The sequence below is a fragment of the Argentina silus genome, assembly GCF_951799395.1.
Source record: "Argentina silus genome assembly, chromosome: 21".
NCBI lineage: Eukaryota > Metazoa > Chordata > Actinopteri > Argentiniformes > Argentinidae > Argentina > Argentina silus.
In genome coordinates this window covers 9,894,087-9,911,289 of record NC_139675.1, presented here as the reverse complement: position 1 = coordinate 9,911,289, position 17,203 = coordinate 9,894,087, and the positions used below count along the sequence as shown (strand labels likewise).

The 17,203-nt window shown below is 44.7% G+C and overlaps 4 protein-coding genes across 7 annotated transcripts; 2 read left to right on the top strand and 2 right to left on the bottom strand.

Moving 5' to 3' along the window:
* Positions 1 to 2,242: 2,242 nt before the first annotated feature.
* ndufs8a (NADH:ubiquinone oxidoreductase core subunit S8a) lies at positions 2,243 to 5,300 on the bottom strand. The gene is made up of 7 exons (XM_083692681.1): positions 5,231 to 5,300; positions 4,287 to 4,344; positions 3,815 to 3,880; positions 3,438 to 3,527; positions 3,011 to 3,183; positions 2,663 to 2,791; positions 2,243 to 2,459 (listed from the first exon to the last, which is right to left on the bottom strand). The coding sequence occupies exons 2-7, from the start codon at positions 4,327 to 4,329 to the stop codon at positions 2,328 to 2,330; spliced, it is 633 nt and encodes a 210-aa protein (XP_083548807.1). The 5' UTR covers positions 4,330 to 4,344; positions 5,231 to 5,300; the 3' UTR covers positions 2,243 to 2,327.
* A 301-nt stretch (positions 5,301 to 5,601) lies between these two features.
* On the top strand, positions 5,602 to 8,528 carry LOC310821021 (pinopsin; the record flags this gene model as incomplete). Its single annotated transcript, XM_083692863.1, has 7 exons — positions 5,602 to 5,623; positions 5,974 to 6,110; positions 6,962 to 7,151; positions 7,508 to 7,646; positions 7,791 to 7,955; positions 8,128 to 8,209; positions 8,319 to 8,528. The coding sequence occupies 7 exons, from the start codon at positions 5,602 to 5,604 to the stop codon at positions 8,526 to 8,528; spliced, it is 945 nt and encodes a 314-aa protein (XP_083548989.1).
* A 327-nt stretch (positions 8,529 to 8,855) lies between these two features.
* tmem187 (transmembrane protein 187) lies at positions 8,856 to 10,378 on the bottom strand. The gene has a single exon (XM_083693141.1). It carries the CDS (start codon positions 9,839 to 9,841, stop codon positions 9,077 to 9,079), a length of 765 nt encoding a protein of 254 aa, XP_083549267.1. The 5' UTR covers positions 9,842 to 10,378; the 3' UTR covers positions 8,856 to 9,076.
* LOC310821192 (uncharacterized protein) lies at positions 9,424 to 15,465 on the top strand. 4 transcript variants are annotated; one of them, XM_083693138.1, is made up of 7 exons: positions 9,424 to 9,555; positions 11,302 to 12,828; positions 13,104 to 13,297; positions 13,814 to 14,282; positions 14,433 to 14,523; positions 14,632 to 14,804; positions 15,011 to 15,465. In XM_083693138.1, the coding sequence occupies exons 2-7, from the start codon at positions 11,302 to 11,304 to the stop codon at positions 15,104 to 15,106; spliced, it is 2,550 nt and encodes an 849-aa protein (XP_083549264.1). In that variant the 5' UTR covers positions 9,424 to 9,555; the 3' UTR covers positions 15,107 to 15,465. The 4 variants fall into 4 exon arrangements, with proteins under 4 accessions (XP_083549264.1, XP_083549266.1, XP_083549265.1 ...); XM_083693140.1 differs by lacking the exon at positions 9,424 to 9,555 and adding an exon at positions 10,613 to 10,946 and having other exon boundaries at positions 13,814 to 13,872; XM_083693139.1 differs by lacking the exon at positions 9,424 to 9,555 and adding an exon at positions 10,613 to 10,946 and having other exon boundaries at positions 14,734 to 14,804.
* Positions 15,466 to 17,203: the final 1,738 nt, after the last annotated feature.

Sequence of the window (17,203 nt, the reverse complement as noted above, 5' to 3'; positions counted from 1 at the left end):
ACTAAACCCACATTCAGTTTCCAAGTCCGTTTTAAAAAGGTTTAATCATTCTTTATGTTCCCACAAAATGTTTAATGTGTTTTTTAACGAAATGTCTGTTCAATATGGCTGCAACGACTTCAACCTGTAGTTCTACTAAGCCTATCCTCTCAAGGCGGATTAGGACAACAGTTGTGGACTGGACGGTAAATCTCTCTCTCTCGCTCTCTCTCTCTCTCTCTCGCTCTCTCTCTCTTTCCCTCCCTCTCTATCTCTCTCTCCCTCTCTCTCTTTTGCATGCCCACTCTCTCTCTCTCCTGCACCCCCCCCCCCCCCCTCCTCGAATGGGCAAGGCTTGGTTTGAGTTATCACGCACCATTACTGTGTAAACAATCATCATTATCTAGTTGCAGCCTGTTGACCAAAATAACATCTAATTGACTTTGATTTATGGAATACATGAATCAATCATTGTAATAGATGTAGGATGCAGTCCCATTGCATCCTACAGTGGGCCTGCAACCTGAGGAGCGGAGACAACTGTCAAATCAATCGAAAAAAAGGAGTAAGGCAATGGATATGATGGATGAATATATATATATATATATATATATATATATATATATATATATATATATATATATATATATATATATATATATACACATACATATATATATATATATATATATATATATATATATATATATATATATATATATATATATATATATATATATATATACATACATATATGTTTTTTATTCTTTTTTAATTTGCTAATTTAATATGCAACGCATGATGTCCCATCTCACAAACAACTGAAGCAATATCATCACCATTCATCTCACAATCGATCCACAATATCATAGGATAACATATATTCATATATATTCATTTATACTGACATATAAAGGGCCTTGAGGCTTTGACCTTTGAACCATGAATGTTCTCTAAACTTTGACAGAATCTTGGTGTAGCTGTGAAGTCTGAGACTTTAAGCTATAATAATGCAAAACATTTTTGACAGGTACACTGTTCATCTGTCAAACTTAAAACTTCAAATCCTCCCCTCCTCTTCTATCCTCCCCCCTCTTCCATCCTCACCTCCTCTGCCATCCTCCTCCCCTCTCTCACTCCATCACCTCCTCTTCCATCCTCCCCCCCTCTTCCATCCTCACCTCCTCTGCCATCCTCCTCCCCTCTCTCACTCCATCACCTCCTCTTCCATCCTCCCCCCCTCTTCCATCCTCACCTCCTCTGCCATCCTCCTCCCCTCTCTCACTCCATCACCTCCTCTTCCATCCTCCCCCCCTCTTCCATCCTCACCTCCTCTGCCACCCTCCCCCCCTCTTCCATCCTCATGTGTGTGTGTGTGTGGGATGAGTTTTATGATATATGAGTTTTATGTCATTTTGAACTAAGAAGCAACCGTTAAACAATCAAAAACAAGAAATATGTTGAAAAAAAGGACACAACAGGCTATTTGAAAACTTAGGACAGAACATTAATTTATTCTTCATCATTCAAAGTCCACAAGCAGGCCTATTAAACTTTGTACAATTTAACAACAACAAACTCCATTTTGAATCTGCCGGCTCCCTACTAGAGTATGATGGTAATAATAATAATGAGTTACACACAAATGCCTGAGACTACCATGTGCCAACTGGTTTTGTAACGCTTTCTGACAATGTTAACTCCTTACAGATAAACAGTATGGGACTGGTGAGAATACAGACATGAGGATAGGCATCTGTTGGTTGGCTGCAGGAACAGGAGACAGTTGAAACTCTCTCTGTGTGTCTGGGCCTACGTATGTCAGTGATTCATCCAGTCCTGGTTCTTGAGAGCCACTGTGTTAGCACAGTTACTGTCTGTTCATCAGGGAAGCACATTCAGAACCCCTGAATAGAATAGAGTGTGTTTAAGCAGAAGGGATACTCTAGCCAACTTTCCCATACAGGGAGTAACCGTTTAGCAGTGCAGAACATTCGGCCTACTGAACGCGACCCTGTTTTGTTTTGGTTTTGATCCTTTCTGTTGCCAATATGAATCGGGCTCGCAGTGTGGAGAGGCTACCACCAGGTGGGTCTATGGGCTGCAGTCTAATCATGTTTGGAAACCCAGAGTACTATATACTTTTCAGATAAAACAGTCTGGATCTCTGGAACCAGGTTTGAGTGTGAACCACTGATCTAGATCATCTGTACAGTATGGACGTGTATATATGTCAGAGAGGCTGTAGGACATCTGTACAATATTTGTGTGCGTTTGAGTTTGTTTGTGTGTGTGTGTGTGTGTGTGTGTGTGTGTGTGTGTATATGTGCATGTGAATGACAGCCTGTTTATCGATAGAGGTAATCAGCCTGTATGTTGGCGGCAATCTCGGCCTCCCATTTGTCTCCGTTGTTGAGCAGTTTCTCCTTGTTGTAGAGCAGCTCCTCATGGGTCTCTGTGGAAAACTCAAAGTTGGGGCCCTGAAAAGAAACAAAGAAAGAGACTGACAGATTGATAAACATGGCTAGTTGGGACTACAATCAACTCGAAAAGGACAAGACTAAAACAACAACCTTTGCTGTTTTAGTCAAGAAACCAGTTCACACCATTCTCTACCTTTACGACATCTAAAGAGAAAGAGGGAAAGGGGCATGGGGAGAGAAGGGGGACGGGGGTTGCTCACCTCAACAATGGCGTCCACCGGACAGGCCTCCTGACAGAAGCCACAGTAGATGCATTTGGTCATGTCGATGTCGTAGCGCGTCGTCCTCCTGCTGCCGTCTGAACGGGGCTCCGCCTCGATGGTTATAGCCTAGAGGGGAGGGGGGGCAGAGAGGCGTAGAGAAGAGGAGGGAGGGGTGAAAAACAGAAAAGAACCAATAAATAGACAATAGACGTTGTAGTGAGGAAACAAAGACTTGGCCAAATGCCAGAAAAAAAACATGGACAGTGTATATTTCCCTGTGAAAGGTGGTAGTTGAATACAGGTGTGTGTGTGTGTGTGTGTGTGTGTGTGTGTGTGTGTAGGTACCTGGGCAGGGCAGATGGCCTCACACAGCTTGCAGGCGATGCAGCGCTCCTCCCCGGAGGGGTACCTGCGCAATGCGTGCTCGCCGCGGAAACGGGGCGACAGGGGCCCCTTCTCAAACGGGTAGTTTATAGTGGCTGGCTCCCTGAACAGGTAGCTCATGGTCATGCCCAAACCTAGAGGATCAGGAGAGGAAGTAGGACATTTTCATCAAAATTGAACAGGAACCATAGTACAGGTTTTTAAAACAGATTTCATCAAATGCTGTCGGAGACCATCGTACTTTCTTAAAAAAAGATTGATTGGTCTCTCAGCGAGATAAAACAAAAACATTGACGATGGTAGAATGTCAATTCAATTAAACTGACTACTTGTCAGTATGCATGGTCGGGGGTCGTCAGGGGGTCAAAGGTCAGTGGGCGGAGCTGACCTCTAAAGAGTTCTGTCCATAGGAGAGTCTGAGCGGCTCGGTCTGTGATGGACCTCAGGTCTTCGGACATCTCCTGAGCATTCACATACTCTACAGAGAGAGAGAGAGAGAGAGAGAGAGAGAAAGAGAGAACATATATCTCTGTGAATTCATAAACAAGCCACCTGTAAAAAAACATCACAGCTATTAATACCGATCTGACTGGCAGATTCAGTATGTATACAGTGGTCGTACTAGGCCATGTTCATGAGAGATTGTGTGTGCGCATGCGTTCGGGTTTTCCAACTTCGGTCCTCGACAGGCCCCTGCACAATCCTGTGTGACCGTGATCTGATGCTTCCATTCTAATGGGTCCAGTAAGATCAAAAGTGACTTACTGAAACTCTCCCTGTGGGCAGACAGACTCAACGGACGCACCAGGTTGTGACCGGCTGCAAAAGTGCCTGCGGAAAAATACCCATGATGTCATAAGACAATAAATGTACAGTTCCAGCAGCAGAACCCTACTCTCAGTTCGCACAACAGAGTACACTAATGGCACAGTGTAGCCTCCTTTCTGGAAACAAATCTTATCTAAAATAAGATAAGTTGTTATCTTTTACCACACAAGCTACCATATGAAACAACTTAAACTTGAACAATTATTCCACTTGACCGTGTATTGTAAATTCAGGTTCCCTGTCACTAATATCAATACATTCAACCCTAATTCACACCACAGAGCCGTACTGAGCTGAGCCGTACTAGGCTGACCAGGTTACGCATCCACCATAGTTGCTGAAGCAGTATTGGAAAGGACAGTGTGAAAGGGAAATATCTTGTCCCAGTTTCTCCATCCTCAAGTCTTACCTGGTCTGGACACGGAGTAGAGTACACGCAACGCCGCAGACATCACGCTTGGAGAACGCTAACAACATAGAAGACAAAGGAAACATTTAAGCATTTATTTTATAATAATGTGATATGCAACAGGTATGATGATGATGATGGTGACACCCTGAACAAACACCGCAGAGGGGTGGCGATAAGCTGGGGTGTTCTGAGGTCACAGACTTGTGTTTTTGATAGTTGTTATGCCTGAATTTGCTCCTGTAGAAAATATTGTTTTCATAAAGGAAATACTGTCCAGGATACTAAGAAAAGGAGTTAATGTCCCAATGTTCGCCATAATCAAATAAAAGTGGCCAATAGAGAAGTTAACATCATGGAATTTCTTCCTGGACCTAAAAACATTTTCGTTTCAGAAGAGGTGGTGTGTGCCTCTTACGAAAGCATTTATGGTCATCAGTATTGACCAACCCTTATGTCACCATTCATGAACATGACATGATTGTTGTCATAATGAAATGACATGTGTTTGACTAAAAACGAGCGACAGAAGGGGTAGTTGAGGGCATGAATGCGCTAGCGTGGGGTCCCAATGTTTTCCCCGAGAGCAAATGCCACCCTACAACCAGACCACTGACAACGGCCTCGGCTGACCTCTACATAATATAGACAAATTCATGCCTGCCAAGAAGCAGTACATCAAAAACCGTACAAACACAATGCAAGCTTAACCAACGCTGTCTAGTGTGTCTAGCCCGTAACCGGCTAGCTAGCTGCCTAGGCTAGTCATAAAATCCTCAAGGACTTTCCCAATGACTGGCGTGATGTCGCTTTAATTGACAAAGCAGCAATGATACAACTCCCAAAATACAGTAGAATTGATCGACACAAATGTTGCGTGCTGTAAAATCTAATCAAAACCACTGCAAATAATGATCCAGTTGGTTTAAATGTTTGAAACTTACCGAGCCGTCGCTATTTGGCCTTCTAAACCAGAACAGCGGACGATTTAGGGATTGCAACTGATGCGCACAGGAAGTGCCTCAACGTTATGACAGGACCTGGCAAAGGACTTCAAGCCGCCATGTTTGATGTGGCAAAGTTAGTGAGGTCAAAACCAATGACAAATAAAAACATTTTAAATGTATTATATTATATTTATTAATTCCCGTGACATAACATAGTGTGTCATAAACATGGCATAGTATTTCATGGTTAACGCTATATTACACACACACACACACACACACACACACACACACACACACACACACACGCACACACGCACACACACACACACACATACACACACACACACACACACACACACCTAATAATGCTTAATAAGGGTTTTCCCAGTAAGCGTAAATGAGGCAGTAGGGTTTTAATTGTGTAGATGTTTTTAATGATGAAGTTGCAGTGTGTAATCTTCATGCTCTCATCTTCTACCTCAGCCGACTCTTTATAATTCACACTCCTCATGGTTGTGGACTCAATCCACCAATCTTAACAGTAAGTTTACATTTGGTATTACGTTTGGTATTAGAATATCAGTGGCTTTCACTGTAAGGTATGTGGATGGACTCAAATAAACAACCAACCAACCAACCAACAGTAAGTGAAATTTATTTGTATATTGTCTATGAACGATATATCCTTTCCTTCTCTCCTCCTCTCCTCCTGCTCCCCTTCTCCGTCTGTCTCTCAGTGAATGAGTGGGTCAACACCACATTGTTGGAGCGGTCGTGGACCAAGGTTGAGAGGTCTGTACTGGTGACGGTTCTGAGTGTGGAGATGGTTCTGGGTATTATAGGAAACAGCCTGGTTTTACTGGTCAAAATCATGGTAGGTATTATCTGCTGTTACAACTGAAGACAATAGTTTGTTTATTCCAACTTTACTTTCGTTCATTGAATCATTTGTCAAAGTTTCACAAAGTTTTCTTTTAAATTCTTTAACAAAAATGGCAATAATAGCATGCTGTAGATCAAACTGTGCTTCTATGTGTGTTGTAGGTTATTTATGATTTATCCCTGATAAGCGCAGTCTTTCACAATGAGTCAGAACACTTGGGCCATGTCCAAAATTTCATACTGCAACCTATTTAGTAGGCGTTTTCAGTATGCAAGATTAGAACGTTTTGCAGTATGCGTAATGTGCCGAAATTGAGGATGTATAAAATGCCATCCTAGATTTGCCTTCCATGTAGGATGAATTCACTGCACACTATTCAGGAAATCTTTTCCGATGTTAGTCCCACAATTCAGTGGAGTGGGTAAGGGAGGCGGGCATTAGGAAATGTAACCAATTACTATGAATTGAGTTACTAGTAATTGAGTTACTATGGTTGAGTTACAGATGACGGTTTCTCAATATGAATGAAGTGTAGTATGTTGAAATGTTTTGCTTTCTACATTAATACATTTTAACATTTTTACTAACAGTAGTAACCATACTAAATAGTATGTAGTATGCTTAGTATGTAGTTGGTACGTTTAGTAAACAGTAGGCAGTATGAACTTTCAGACATGGCCTGGGACTTTCTGCTTTGTAGTATCAATATAATATTGCAGATGTTATTTATCTATTTACAGTTTGTAGACATATTCCCTCAATTATGTATTGTAATAGATATGATACATTTCATGATATTGTACGTTCACTCTTTTACACCCCTCTCTCTGTCCCTCTCTCAGTGTAGGGGTCAGTTTTCGTGTCGATACTGGGTCCCCTTCGTCAGTCTAACACTCTCTGACCTTGGCTCCTCCCTGCTCATCATCTCTGGCTCCCTATTAGCTATGCTGACTAATGGCCAGAGGTCACCATGGTGTGAAGTGGTCAGCTTGCTCAAATTCGCCTTCATCACCTCATCTATAGGAAGCATAGGTACAGAACTAGACTCACTCAAGTAGTTCTCGTCAGTCATTCTCACTGGATCACTGTGGCCACATCTCAAAAGTCTTTCCTTGATTCCTCGCGTCCTCTCTCCTCATGTCCTTCTCAGAACTCATTGGAGGAGAAGATCTGAGGTTCCTCCCCTCTGACCTTCTCCTCCAATGAGTTTTGAGAAGGAGGCGAGGTGAGAGGACATGAGAAGCAAGGAAAGACTTTTGAGATTTGGCCTCTGTATTGGCTATAGATTTTTGATCCAGCAACAACTGGCTTTGAGGACCTCGATCTGCCCTTGCCCCACACACACTCCACATCCTACCCCTAAACACCCATCTCCTTCCCCTCCTCAGCGATTCTCTGTGTCCAGCGGGTCACTGGCGTGGCCTCCACAGGAAGTGTTTTCTCCATTGTCATGGTGCTGGCTTGCCTGGCTTCCTGGGTGACGGGGTTGGTGTTTGGGAGCGTTCCTGTGGTTTACGACTGGATCAGGTAGGGGGGGAAACTGATGATCTTGGGTTGATTTGGCTTTAATTAGTCACTGAGGAGAAGCACTGAACATGCAGTCTGCACTCCAGCTCAAAACAACAATCAATCAATCAATCAATAAATCAATCATCAATTAATCATTCACAGGTATGACCCTGCAGAGATGCTGTGTGCCGTTTTCTGGGAGAGCAGCTACTCCGACATGCTCGTCTACATCCTCTGCGCCTTCTCCGTCTGCATCTTCCTCCCTTTCCTCCTCATCCTCATCTGCTCTGCTCTGACCGCTGCTGGCTGTGGAAGGAACTGCGACAGGTGTGTGTGTTTCGGTTCGTGACCCCCCCTTTGAGGTCCACCTCAAAGGTCGAGGAGGAAGTCACTTTGGAGTATTGGGTTGCACCCCATGTGTCCTTTACAACGACACCTCACTCTTTCAGTCACCCTCTTGCTTTATTTCTCTCTCTCTCTCCATCTCTCCCTCCTTTAGTGATCAAGAGGACCTTTCCAATGTTACTCCCCTGGTTGTGGCCTTCTATCTGCTCTGCTACACTCCCTTCGCTGTGTCTGAGGTGAGACGCACACGCACACGCACACACCACACACACACACACAAATCTTGCCATTTGCCTTTTGGCACAACCGATGGAAACATTATTGATCTCTTCCACTTCCTCACAGCTGATTCTCCTGGGAAGACTGGACCTATCTCCGGCCCCTGATTGGCTAAGAACTCTGTCATCAGTGATGTCCTACTTGGACTGTGGGCTGAACCCCATCATCTACTGCGCCAATCAGGACTTTCGGGAGGCAGGACTTGCCCTGCTCTGGACCAGTAAGAACTCTTTCTCCGAGCCTGTGCTGACAGGCATGACGAAACTGGAGCTTTGATGGTTAACAGGCAAATGTCAATAGAACAGGGGAGGTTGGTGGAGGTGGAAATCAGAGGACGGGCTCATTGTAATACATGGGATGGACTCCTTCCATTCCATGCTTTAAACATGTGTATAATACCATTCCTCATTCCATTGATTACAATGAGCCCCTCCTCTAATTTCTACCTCCACCAGCCTCCCCTGCATTAAAACATGCAGGCTGTAAACGGTTGGTTATAATATTGCTTCATATATGAGAATGGATATTATGCATTGCTTGGCTTGCACATTAAAAGGGAAGGAAAATAATCAAACAATCATCGCCTTTCTCCATTGTATGAGCTGTTGCTTTATTGATTCCATTCTGTGTACACAACCTCACACCTCAGACTTTATGATCAATGGCTACCCTAAGACCCATTTGTCCAGTCTTTAAAACATCAGTGAAAGAGAGTTTCTTTAACACAAGTATATTCCATCTGTTCCATCAAGAACACAGAGGTAATGAATTACGATGACTTGGATGGTTTATAAGGATAGGTTAAGGCCTACATCTGGTTTATTCTAAGACGTCCTTTTTTGTGCGACTCCTGTGAGGTGCGTGAGAAAACAGAAGCTGTAGTGGAACTGCAGAATGTCACACACTTTGGACCAGAAGTGTCCGGTCAGGTGCTGGAACGGTCGGTACAGTGCAAGGGTATGATCCAACAGCTTGAGCGCGACGAAACCGCCACAGGACAAGACGGCAAGACCTAGGTATTTCTGGGACCGGGAATCTCCGTATTTGCGATTCACACCGACACCCTTGTATAGGGCGAATGCGACGTGACATCCAAGGGCCACCTCGAACCCTTGGTCATGCAGCAGCGCCACGGCGTAGCTCAGCAGGGAACACAACTCGACCGTTACCGCGTAGTCCGGCCGCCAGCCGTGCTCTATATAGTGACACCACACCGGCACCCACGCGAAGATTGGGAGGGTAAACCACTGGTCCAGAACGGCGGGGGCACGGCGCAGGGTCGCAAGGCGCACCCACTGCACAGGTGCGTACGCAATGGCCATGACGGCAAACGTGTCTTTGACATAACGTGCCTTTGTATCTCCTTTACCGTCTGTCTGTTGAAAAAGCCAATATATTCCCATGAATATGTATCCCAAGTTGATCAGAGAGTTGAAAGGCATGGCCAAGAAAACGGGCAGGTGGTCAACCGTCTTCTCCGCGTAGTGATCATAGCTCATGTCCACAAGAACGCTGTCGAATACACCACTGTTCGCCAAAGCAATACAAACGAAAAAAGGCACCAACACGTTTAACAAGGCTAACTTCATTATTGTAGACGATCTTTTAAAACTGTAGACACATTTATGTAGTTAATTACACCACTCGAAAATGCTAAATAACTGCAATTCTTTTCTAACAGGTGACCTCGGTCATCTAACTTCTGTTGTTTTTCCTGAGTTCGAATCACATGGCTGTAAATTGAGCAGTTGATTGGGTAGCCACTTTTTGTATGCCTGTCCATGATTGGATGTTAGTTTTTATTAATGTATTGTTAGTGAAACAGTAACTCTTTACTTACTTATTACAGTAAGTGATTACACGTTATCAAGATATTGTGATAAGATATTCTCTCTCTCTCTCTCTCTCTGTGCGCGTGTGCGTGCAATGAGTTTCCTGTTTGTCAGGTCTCTCTCTGAGTGAATAAACCTCATATCTTATTTGTCATTGTGACTCCAATGAAATACATAACAGCAAAAACACTTGCATGAGTGATGTTCAATATAATTTATCCTCAATTTTATCTGTATACTTTTCCATCAGGCAAATACAACATTTTGGCAACAGCTACCTTGCACAAATGTTTTGTAAGAGAAGTATTCCTGCAAACAATCATACTGTCTTCATTTCCAAGTTAACTGTGTCTCACTTTATATTTAAAGTGTGGGTTTGAATAGAGCATGTCATCATCCTATACTTACTTCGGAATGGGGAAGAATCACTAGACTAGTAGGAAAAACGGGTTCTTTCAGTTACAGGTCAGACATCAGTAAAATCTTACCAACACACCAGTAGAGGCTGGTGGAAGTAGAAGTCTGAGGACGGGCTCATTGTAATGCACGGAATGGAATGAGGAAGGACGTCAAACATTCCATTCCATACCATTCTTCATTCAATGCATTACAATGGACCTGTCCTCAGAATTCTACCTCCTCCAGCCTCCCCTACAACACACAGAGAGGCAGGGGAGGGAGGAGACAGTGGGAGAGAGAGGCAGGAGATTGAGCTGTGTTTGTTTGGAACACACATGTTGGAAAGAGAGAGAGGGAGAAGGAGAGAACAGCTGAGTTTAAGGACAGATCTTGAAGGATAATTTGGAGAGGGAGGGCTGGAGGACAAAAGGATGAAGGGAAGAAATCACTGAGGACGAGTGCGGTAAGTGAAAAGATACAATAATAATTAGATAATCTGCAAAAACAGAGATTAAGAAGTTCAGTAGTCATAGTTATTGGGCAGTACATCTGCACTGAGAGAGAGAAAGGCATCTGGAGGGGAAAGTAAAAGTTGTAACAAAACTATACCAGGTTATCTATGACAGGAAAATGTTCTCTCTCTTTCTCTCTTTCTCTCTCTCTCTCTCTATCTGTTGATTTTAATGGAAGATAAGATAAGTTATCATACATACTTCTGTCTCTCTCTCTCTCTCTCTCTCTGACATTATCACTGTGTATAGATATGTGGTTATGCAAGGACATTTCTCTCTCACTCCCTCTGTTCCTCTCTCTTCTAGATGTCAGGTGAAGACAGCCAGTTAGAAGGCATGCCTTTGCTCCAGCCTGTGCTGCAAAGACTCAGCACTGAAGATGCAGATCAAACCCCAGACACCCAACCAGACACCCAACCAGACACCCAACCAGACACCCAACCAGACACCCAACCAGACACACATATATCCCCAGACACACACCTTCCCCAACCCCTCAGGTCTTCTGAGGTCACTGATGGGGCGGCATATGTGTCCCCTGAAGACAATGACTATGGGTTACTCTCATTCACAAGGGTGCTAGCTGTGGAGGATGAAGAAGAAGAAGAAGAAGAAGAAGAAGAAGAAGAAGAAGAAGAAGAAGAAGAAGAAGAACAAGAACAAGGTCTGGAGTTGGACATTACAGCTGAGAGGGACGGCGATCAAGAATCATCAGACAAGGATTCAGAGGAGAGGGAGGGGAATTCCGGCTTTCCTTCTTCGGATGCGGGTATGGAAAAGTCTGTCGTCAAGGAGGAATCCAATGGATCTCCTGCTGTGATTCCCAGATGGGAGAGGAAGCCAATGTCACTCCCTCCCCCCGCGCTGGGCACCAGACGCCTCCCTCCTCCCCTACCCCCAAGGCAGAGGACGAAGCCACCGGCCTTGCACCCCAGACGGAGTGCTCCTTTGGGGGGGAGAGTGGGAGGAGAGAGCCCAGGCTTGGAGCAGGGGCCTACAGGGCTTGGGAGAGGTCCTGGGGGCCAAGAGGAAGAGGCCTCCTTTGGGGACCGGCAGTCTGTATACTCAGCTGTTGTTCCCAAATCAGAACGGAGATTCTCACAGCCCCCTCTGGATTTCATTCTGGAATCTATATCACTGGGGGGTGAGGGGGTACATCGAAAGGTGACTGGGTCCAATGCAGTACAACACTCATCCCAATTAAGGGATAAGGAGCCCCCCAAAGCCTCAGAGTTGGTGGGGATCGGTGAGGGAGGTGCACCCATACCCAAACGCCGGAACAGACCTGTCCATGGTAGTGCCTCTTCTGGGGCTCACGTGGGGGACACCAAAGCCCCCCAGCTTGTTCCTGCAGGAACAGAGAGGGTCAGACAGACCGCCGAGCCGAACAAACACAACACGGATGGGAAAGAGAACTCTAGAACCCCCGCTGATGTAATGCTTCTGGAGTCTCTCAGCCCCAACGTTCCGGCATGCACTTCAACCTCTCAGGATGAGAATTCTGGAACGCAAAATGGATGCTTTGAAGAGGAAGAACACAGACGGTTGAATGTGAATAGGGGAGGCACGTTCATAAGGGGGAGGGATTTTGAGGGTACACAGGAAGTTCCGGTTCAGGACATTACGTTGGGGGTCGGTGTGCTTGAGTTGGGTGGGTGTGAAGCCCCTCCCTTGAAACCTCAGAACCTGAAGAAGACAACTGGAGTTAACGTGAAGAAATTGGCCAAGAAGACGATGGGCCGGCTGAAGGAGAATAGAGACGAGAGGAGAGGAGGACAAGAGGAGAGCCATAGGGAGGGGCCAGACAGAGAGGGAGAGAGCAGTATAGCATTGGTGAACTTCAAGTTCATCTCTTTATCAGGGGAGGCTTGTGGAGGTAGAAATCGGAGGACAGGCTTCTTGTCATGCATGGAAACACATTCCTCATTCTGTTCCATGCATTACAATGAGCCTCCGATCTCTACCTTCACCAGCTTCCCCTGGTCTTTGTCTAATTGAGTGTGAAAAAAATATTGGGCTATTTTATTTTCCTCTTGCATCCTATCTAACATCGAGTGGGCTAACTTCTGTTTGACTTGTTCTCTTTCTCTCTCTCCTCATTGTGACAGGCTCACCTTCATCTAGATCGACCTTCAATCAGACTGGAGACTCAGATGTCCGTCAGAGAGGAGGAAGAGAGGGAGGGAAAGGAGGAGGTGGAAGAGGAGAGGAGTGACGAGGCTGTGGAACATTCACCAATGAGCGAGCCCAGCAAAGCTGAAAAGGGGGGAAATTTTAAAGGGCGGCATGGAAATTTTCAGAGGTGTGTGTGAAAAGAAAAGTTTCGAGGGAATCTCATCCGCTCCCGAGCTCCCCCCCCCCCCCCCCCCCATCCTTCTCTCTCCCCCTCATTCTCTTTTGTATTTGTTCATTTAGATGCTTGTCATAGCAGTGTGTCACACATCCTCTCTGCCTCTCTCTGGTACCGTAACAGGGTGTTCTAGCTTTTACTGTAACTCAGAGACACTTTCCCATAGCTGTCGTCTGAGGTCATCACAATGCTCTGGCTAATGCTAATACAGTATGCTCTGTTATCCAGTAGTACAAATGATATTCCATGCTAATTCATCCATACACGCATGCACGCATGCACACGCACATTTGTAAGTTCGATCAGTGGTAATTCCAGTTCAGTGACATGACTTGAAGGGTAACCTCGTTGAGACCAGTTCAGAAAGCCATGATTCATTTGTTTTTGAAATGGCTTGGATTTTATTAATATGATATCAGACTGCAACATTGTTTTAAAGTGTCTCTATGTTTTATCTCTGTCTGACAGCTCGTTCAGCTCCTTCAAGTTCAACTTCAGTCCCAACTTGGTGGATGAGATTTTATCTGGTGAGGAGTGGTCACGCTTTCTGTCCATCGATGACAGTCCCGCCCCCACAGAGTATGTTGACCAATCAGAGGCTGAGAGCCAGCAGAGGCTTGACCAAAATGACCAATCAGAGACATGCCTCCCCCAAGGTGTTGAACATCACGAAGACAACATAGATCAAATTAAAAATGAGGGCTTCAGCCAATCAGAGCCAGATATGATTGTGGACAGCCAATTGGATGGCACACAACAGGAAGTAAACAACAACAATGGAGGAGTTGCCATTCCTGCCATCCCGAGGATATTATTAGATAATAGTGTAGTAAAGGGCAATAAATTGTATCACTTCAAACCCAAATCTATAGAGTTATACAAGATCCCCAAAAAGAACCTATCAGAGGATCCCCCTCTTGACTTCTCCTGCGTGAAGGTGAGCCACACTGTGGGATTATGGGTATTGTAGTCATGTAAAACAGGGAAGTCTGTCTTAACACGTGTGTGTGTGTCTCTCTCTCTCTCTCTCTTGCTGTCTCTCCCCTGAAACTCTCTTTCTTTCGCTCTGATTCTTCCCCTTATTCAGTCTCTAGAAGTTCTAGACAGTTCTGCCCAGAAGCATCGGATTGGTCTGAACAAAAAGAGAAAGCGCAGACCCCCGAGTCAAAGGGCAAAAGGTGAAGTGGGGCTTAGGTCATGTGTACAGTATGACAGGCAGAGAAGTGGAGTACTAAACATGCCCTCTTTCTCTCTTTCTCTCTCTCTTGCTCTCCTTGTTGAAACAGAGATCTTCAAGATACCACGCACTGGCCTTCCCAAGTCATCTCATCCAGTCCTCTCTCCCTCCTCCCCGATCTCTTCATATCATTCCGTCTTTTCCTCCTCAGTTTTCTACACCGCCTCACCTTCCACTGAACAACAGGACTCTGTAACATCACAGGAGACCCTGTCTGTCAAGGTCAGAGTTCATTTGACGCTTGACACATTAACATTACACAAATTAAAAATTGTAAATTATTTGAAATGGAAGATTCAGTAACCCTCAATCTTTTCATATCAAAATGATAATTTTCTTGTAGAATAAACTCTAAAAATAAGATCCTTCCCACCCCCCCTCCCTCCCTCTCTCTCTCTCTCTCTCACCCCCCCTCACCCCCCCCTCAGACAGCAGAGGGGAGCAGTAAGCCAGGAGGCTCCAGCCCTCTGTCCAAGTGGATGTCAGCCTTGAGAGACAAGGCCAAACGGAAGCCAAAGCAATGAAAAGACCAATCACCTGATTCCAAAACCACCATACAGGCCTACAGTACCCTTCTCTTAGCCTAGCCCTCCCTGTTGGTATTTGCATATCCCCTGCCCCCCCAAAGCCCATTGGGACACTAGACCCTGATTCACACTACAGAGCCGAACCCAGCTGAGCTGTACTGAACCGCACCTGGTTACACATCCACCATAGATACTGAAACAGCGCTGGGAAGGACAATGTGAGAGGAAAATATCTAGCACAGTTTGGTTTGGCTCGGCCCTGTTGTGTGTAAAACCCCTAAATAATCCAGTGTTATGTTGCTTACACCTTGATGGTCACTTCAGAATTGCAGGCACTGAAGGGGAAGGGGAAGGGGAAGGGGAAGGGGAAGGGGTAGGGGTAGGGGAAGGGGGATGCTTTTAGGCTGGGCAGTTATTTGATATACAGGAAAATAACTGGGTTGTGTAGTTTGCTTGTCTCGAGAGGACTACAATAAGTCCAGTAATGAAGGTTGACAAACCTGAGGTTGAATGATCTTCTTTTATAGGATATTTTACAGACTGTCAAAAACTGTGACTGTCCACACAAATAAATGGTGTCAGTGTTATTGGAATAAACTAAAGTAAATATTGAAAGTAACATGGTCTGTTTAACTTCGAGAAACAAATGGAGGATTATGAGGAGCGTGGCCACTATGACGCGTTAGGGAGTTTTCAGCACGTCTCAATCCACAGTCTGTGTGACACTACTGAAGCTCTAATATAACTGTGATTAATTAACATACCAATGGTTTTATACCATATAACATAACCAATAAACATATCAGAAACATAAAGATGTGACGCTGTGCTTGCTGGTGAGACAAACACCTTCTGCTGTCACACGGGAGAGAGAGGTCTTTTGAGGATATAAAACAGTTGCTTTGCTCTAGCAATTCATATGACTAAAGTTCAGCCTATTTAATGAGAGATACAGTACACCAATTACAAATGTATGTCACTGACAGATACTCATGAAAGGACTAGATCATATTCTGCAGAACTGAGCACTTCTGTAGGAACCCCCCCCCCCCCCCCATTCCATTATACCTTTGAAGAATATGTTACAAGATGTTTCGTGCAAAGTCTATGCCTAGGGAATAAAGCCGAGATGGTGCTACAAAAACAAATGTTCAAATCAATATAAAGATTATAAAAAGGATAATATCTATGTTTTGCCTTTTATATCCAACTGAAAATAACAGGTGCATACTTTTCACAAGTGTAATGACTCACCCTTAAAAATGATGCCCTCAGTGCTGCGATGTTGCCATTATCCACTAGGTAGCGCCGCTCTGCCTCTGGATCTCCAGGAGGAGGAGAGTGGGTGTGACACGCCAGGGCCATGTGACCTGAAGGGCTATGGTGATTGGCACAGGCTGGGCTCCTCCTGTGTCAAGTACTTCAAGGCACCTCACAGCTCGTCGTCTCGTAGACAGTATGATGGTAGTATGTTACCATATGTTGGTAGTATGTTACCATATGTTGGTAGTATGTTACTACATCAGTGATCCTCACTCCTCGTCTTGGAGAGCTGCAGTGGATCCAGGTTTATGTCCCAGCCTAGTACTACCACACCTCATATTGATCTAATCAACTGATCATCAAACCCTTGATGAGCTGAATCAGGTGTGTCGGTGCTGAGCGGGGACAAAAGCTACTTGTGCTCCTTCAAGAACAGGGTTTGAACTCATCAGTTTGAAGCCAAATCCCAGCATACAACCCTGCTTCCCACCACAGCCCACAGACCTCACTCTGTCAAACCACACAGAGAGGAGAGAGCCTGCTTTAAGCAAACTGAATAATACATGAAAGAAATATATATTTCATTTATTTTAACCCGAATGAATAAAGAGTTTTTAAGCAAGTAACCAACTTTTATTGTGTTTCCTTTCACATCAAAATCAGTCACAGGAAGTGTTTTTCTGCCATAATGTTATGAGTTTAATGGAATGAGGTGGACGTAAGAGCTAATGGTGGCTCACAAGGTCACATGCAAGGATAAGAAAGGCACATCCAACACACAGTACATCCACTATGAAAATATTACAGGTAAATGTAATGAATATCACTTAT

What these genes read in the sequence shown, in the direction of transcription:
- LOC310821192 (XM_083693138.1), top strand. Translation starts at nt 11,302, where the DNA reads ATGTCAGGTGAAGACAGCCAGTTAGAAGGCATGCCTTTGCTCCAGCCT. An exon ending in TTGACTTCTCCTGCGTGAAG is followed by an intron (nt 14,283 to 14,432) that starts GTGAGCCACACT and finishes CCCCTTATTCAG; the next exon opens with TCTCTAGAAGTTCTAGACAG. An exon ending in AGGAGACCCTGTCTGTCAAG is followed by an intron (nt 14,805 to 15,010) that starts GTCAGAGTTCAT and finishes CCCCCCCCTCAG; the next exon opens with ACAGCAGAGGGGAGCAGTAA.
- tmem187 (XM_083693141.1), bottom strand. Translation starts at nt 9,841, where the DNA reads ATGAAGTTAGCCTTGTTAAACGTGTTGGTGCCTTTTTTCGTTTGTATT.
- ndufs8a (XM_083692681.1), bottom strand. Translation starts at nt 4,329, where the DNA reads ATGTCTGCGGCGTTGCGTGTACTCTACTCCGTGTCCAGACCAG. An exon ending in ATGGACAGAACTCTTTAGAG is followed by an intron (nt 3,184 to 3,437) that starts GTCAGCTCCGCC and finishes CTGATCCTCTAG; the next exon opens with GTTTGGGCATGACCATGAGC. An exon ending in AGGCCATCTGCCCTGCCCAG is followed by an intron (nt 2,792 to 3,010) that starts GTACCTACACAC and finishes CCTCCCCTCTAG; the next exon opens with GCTATAACCATCGAGGCGGA.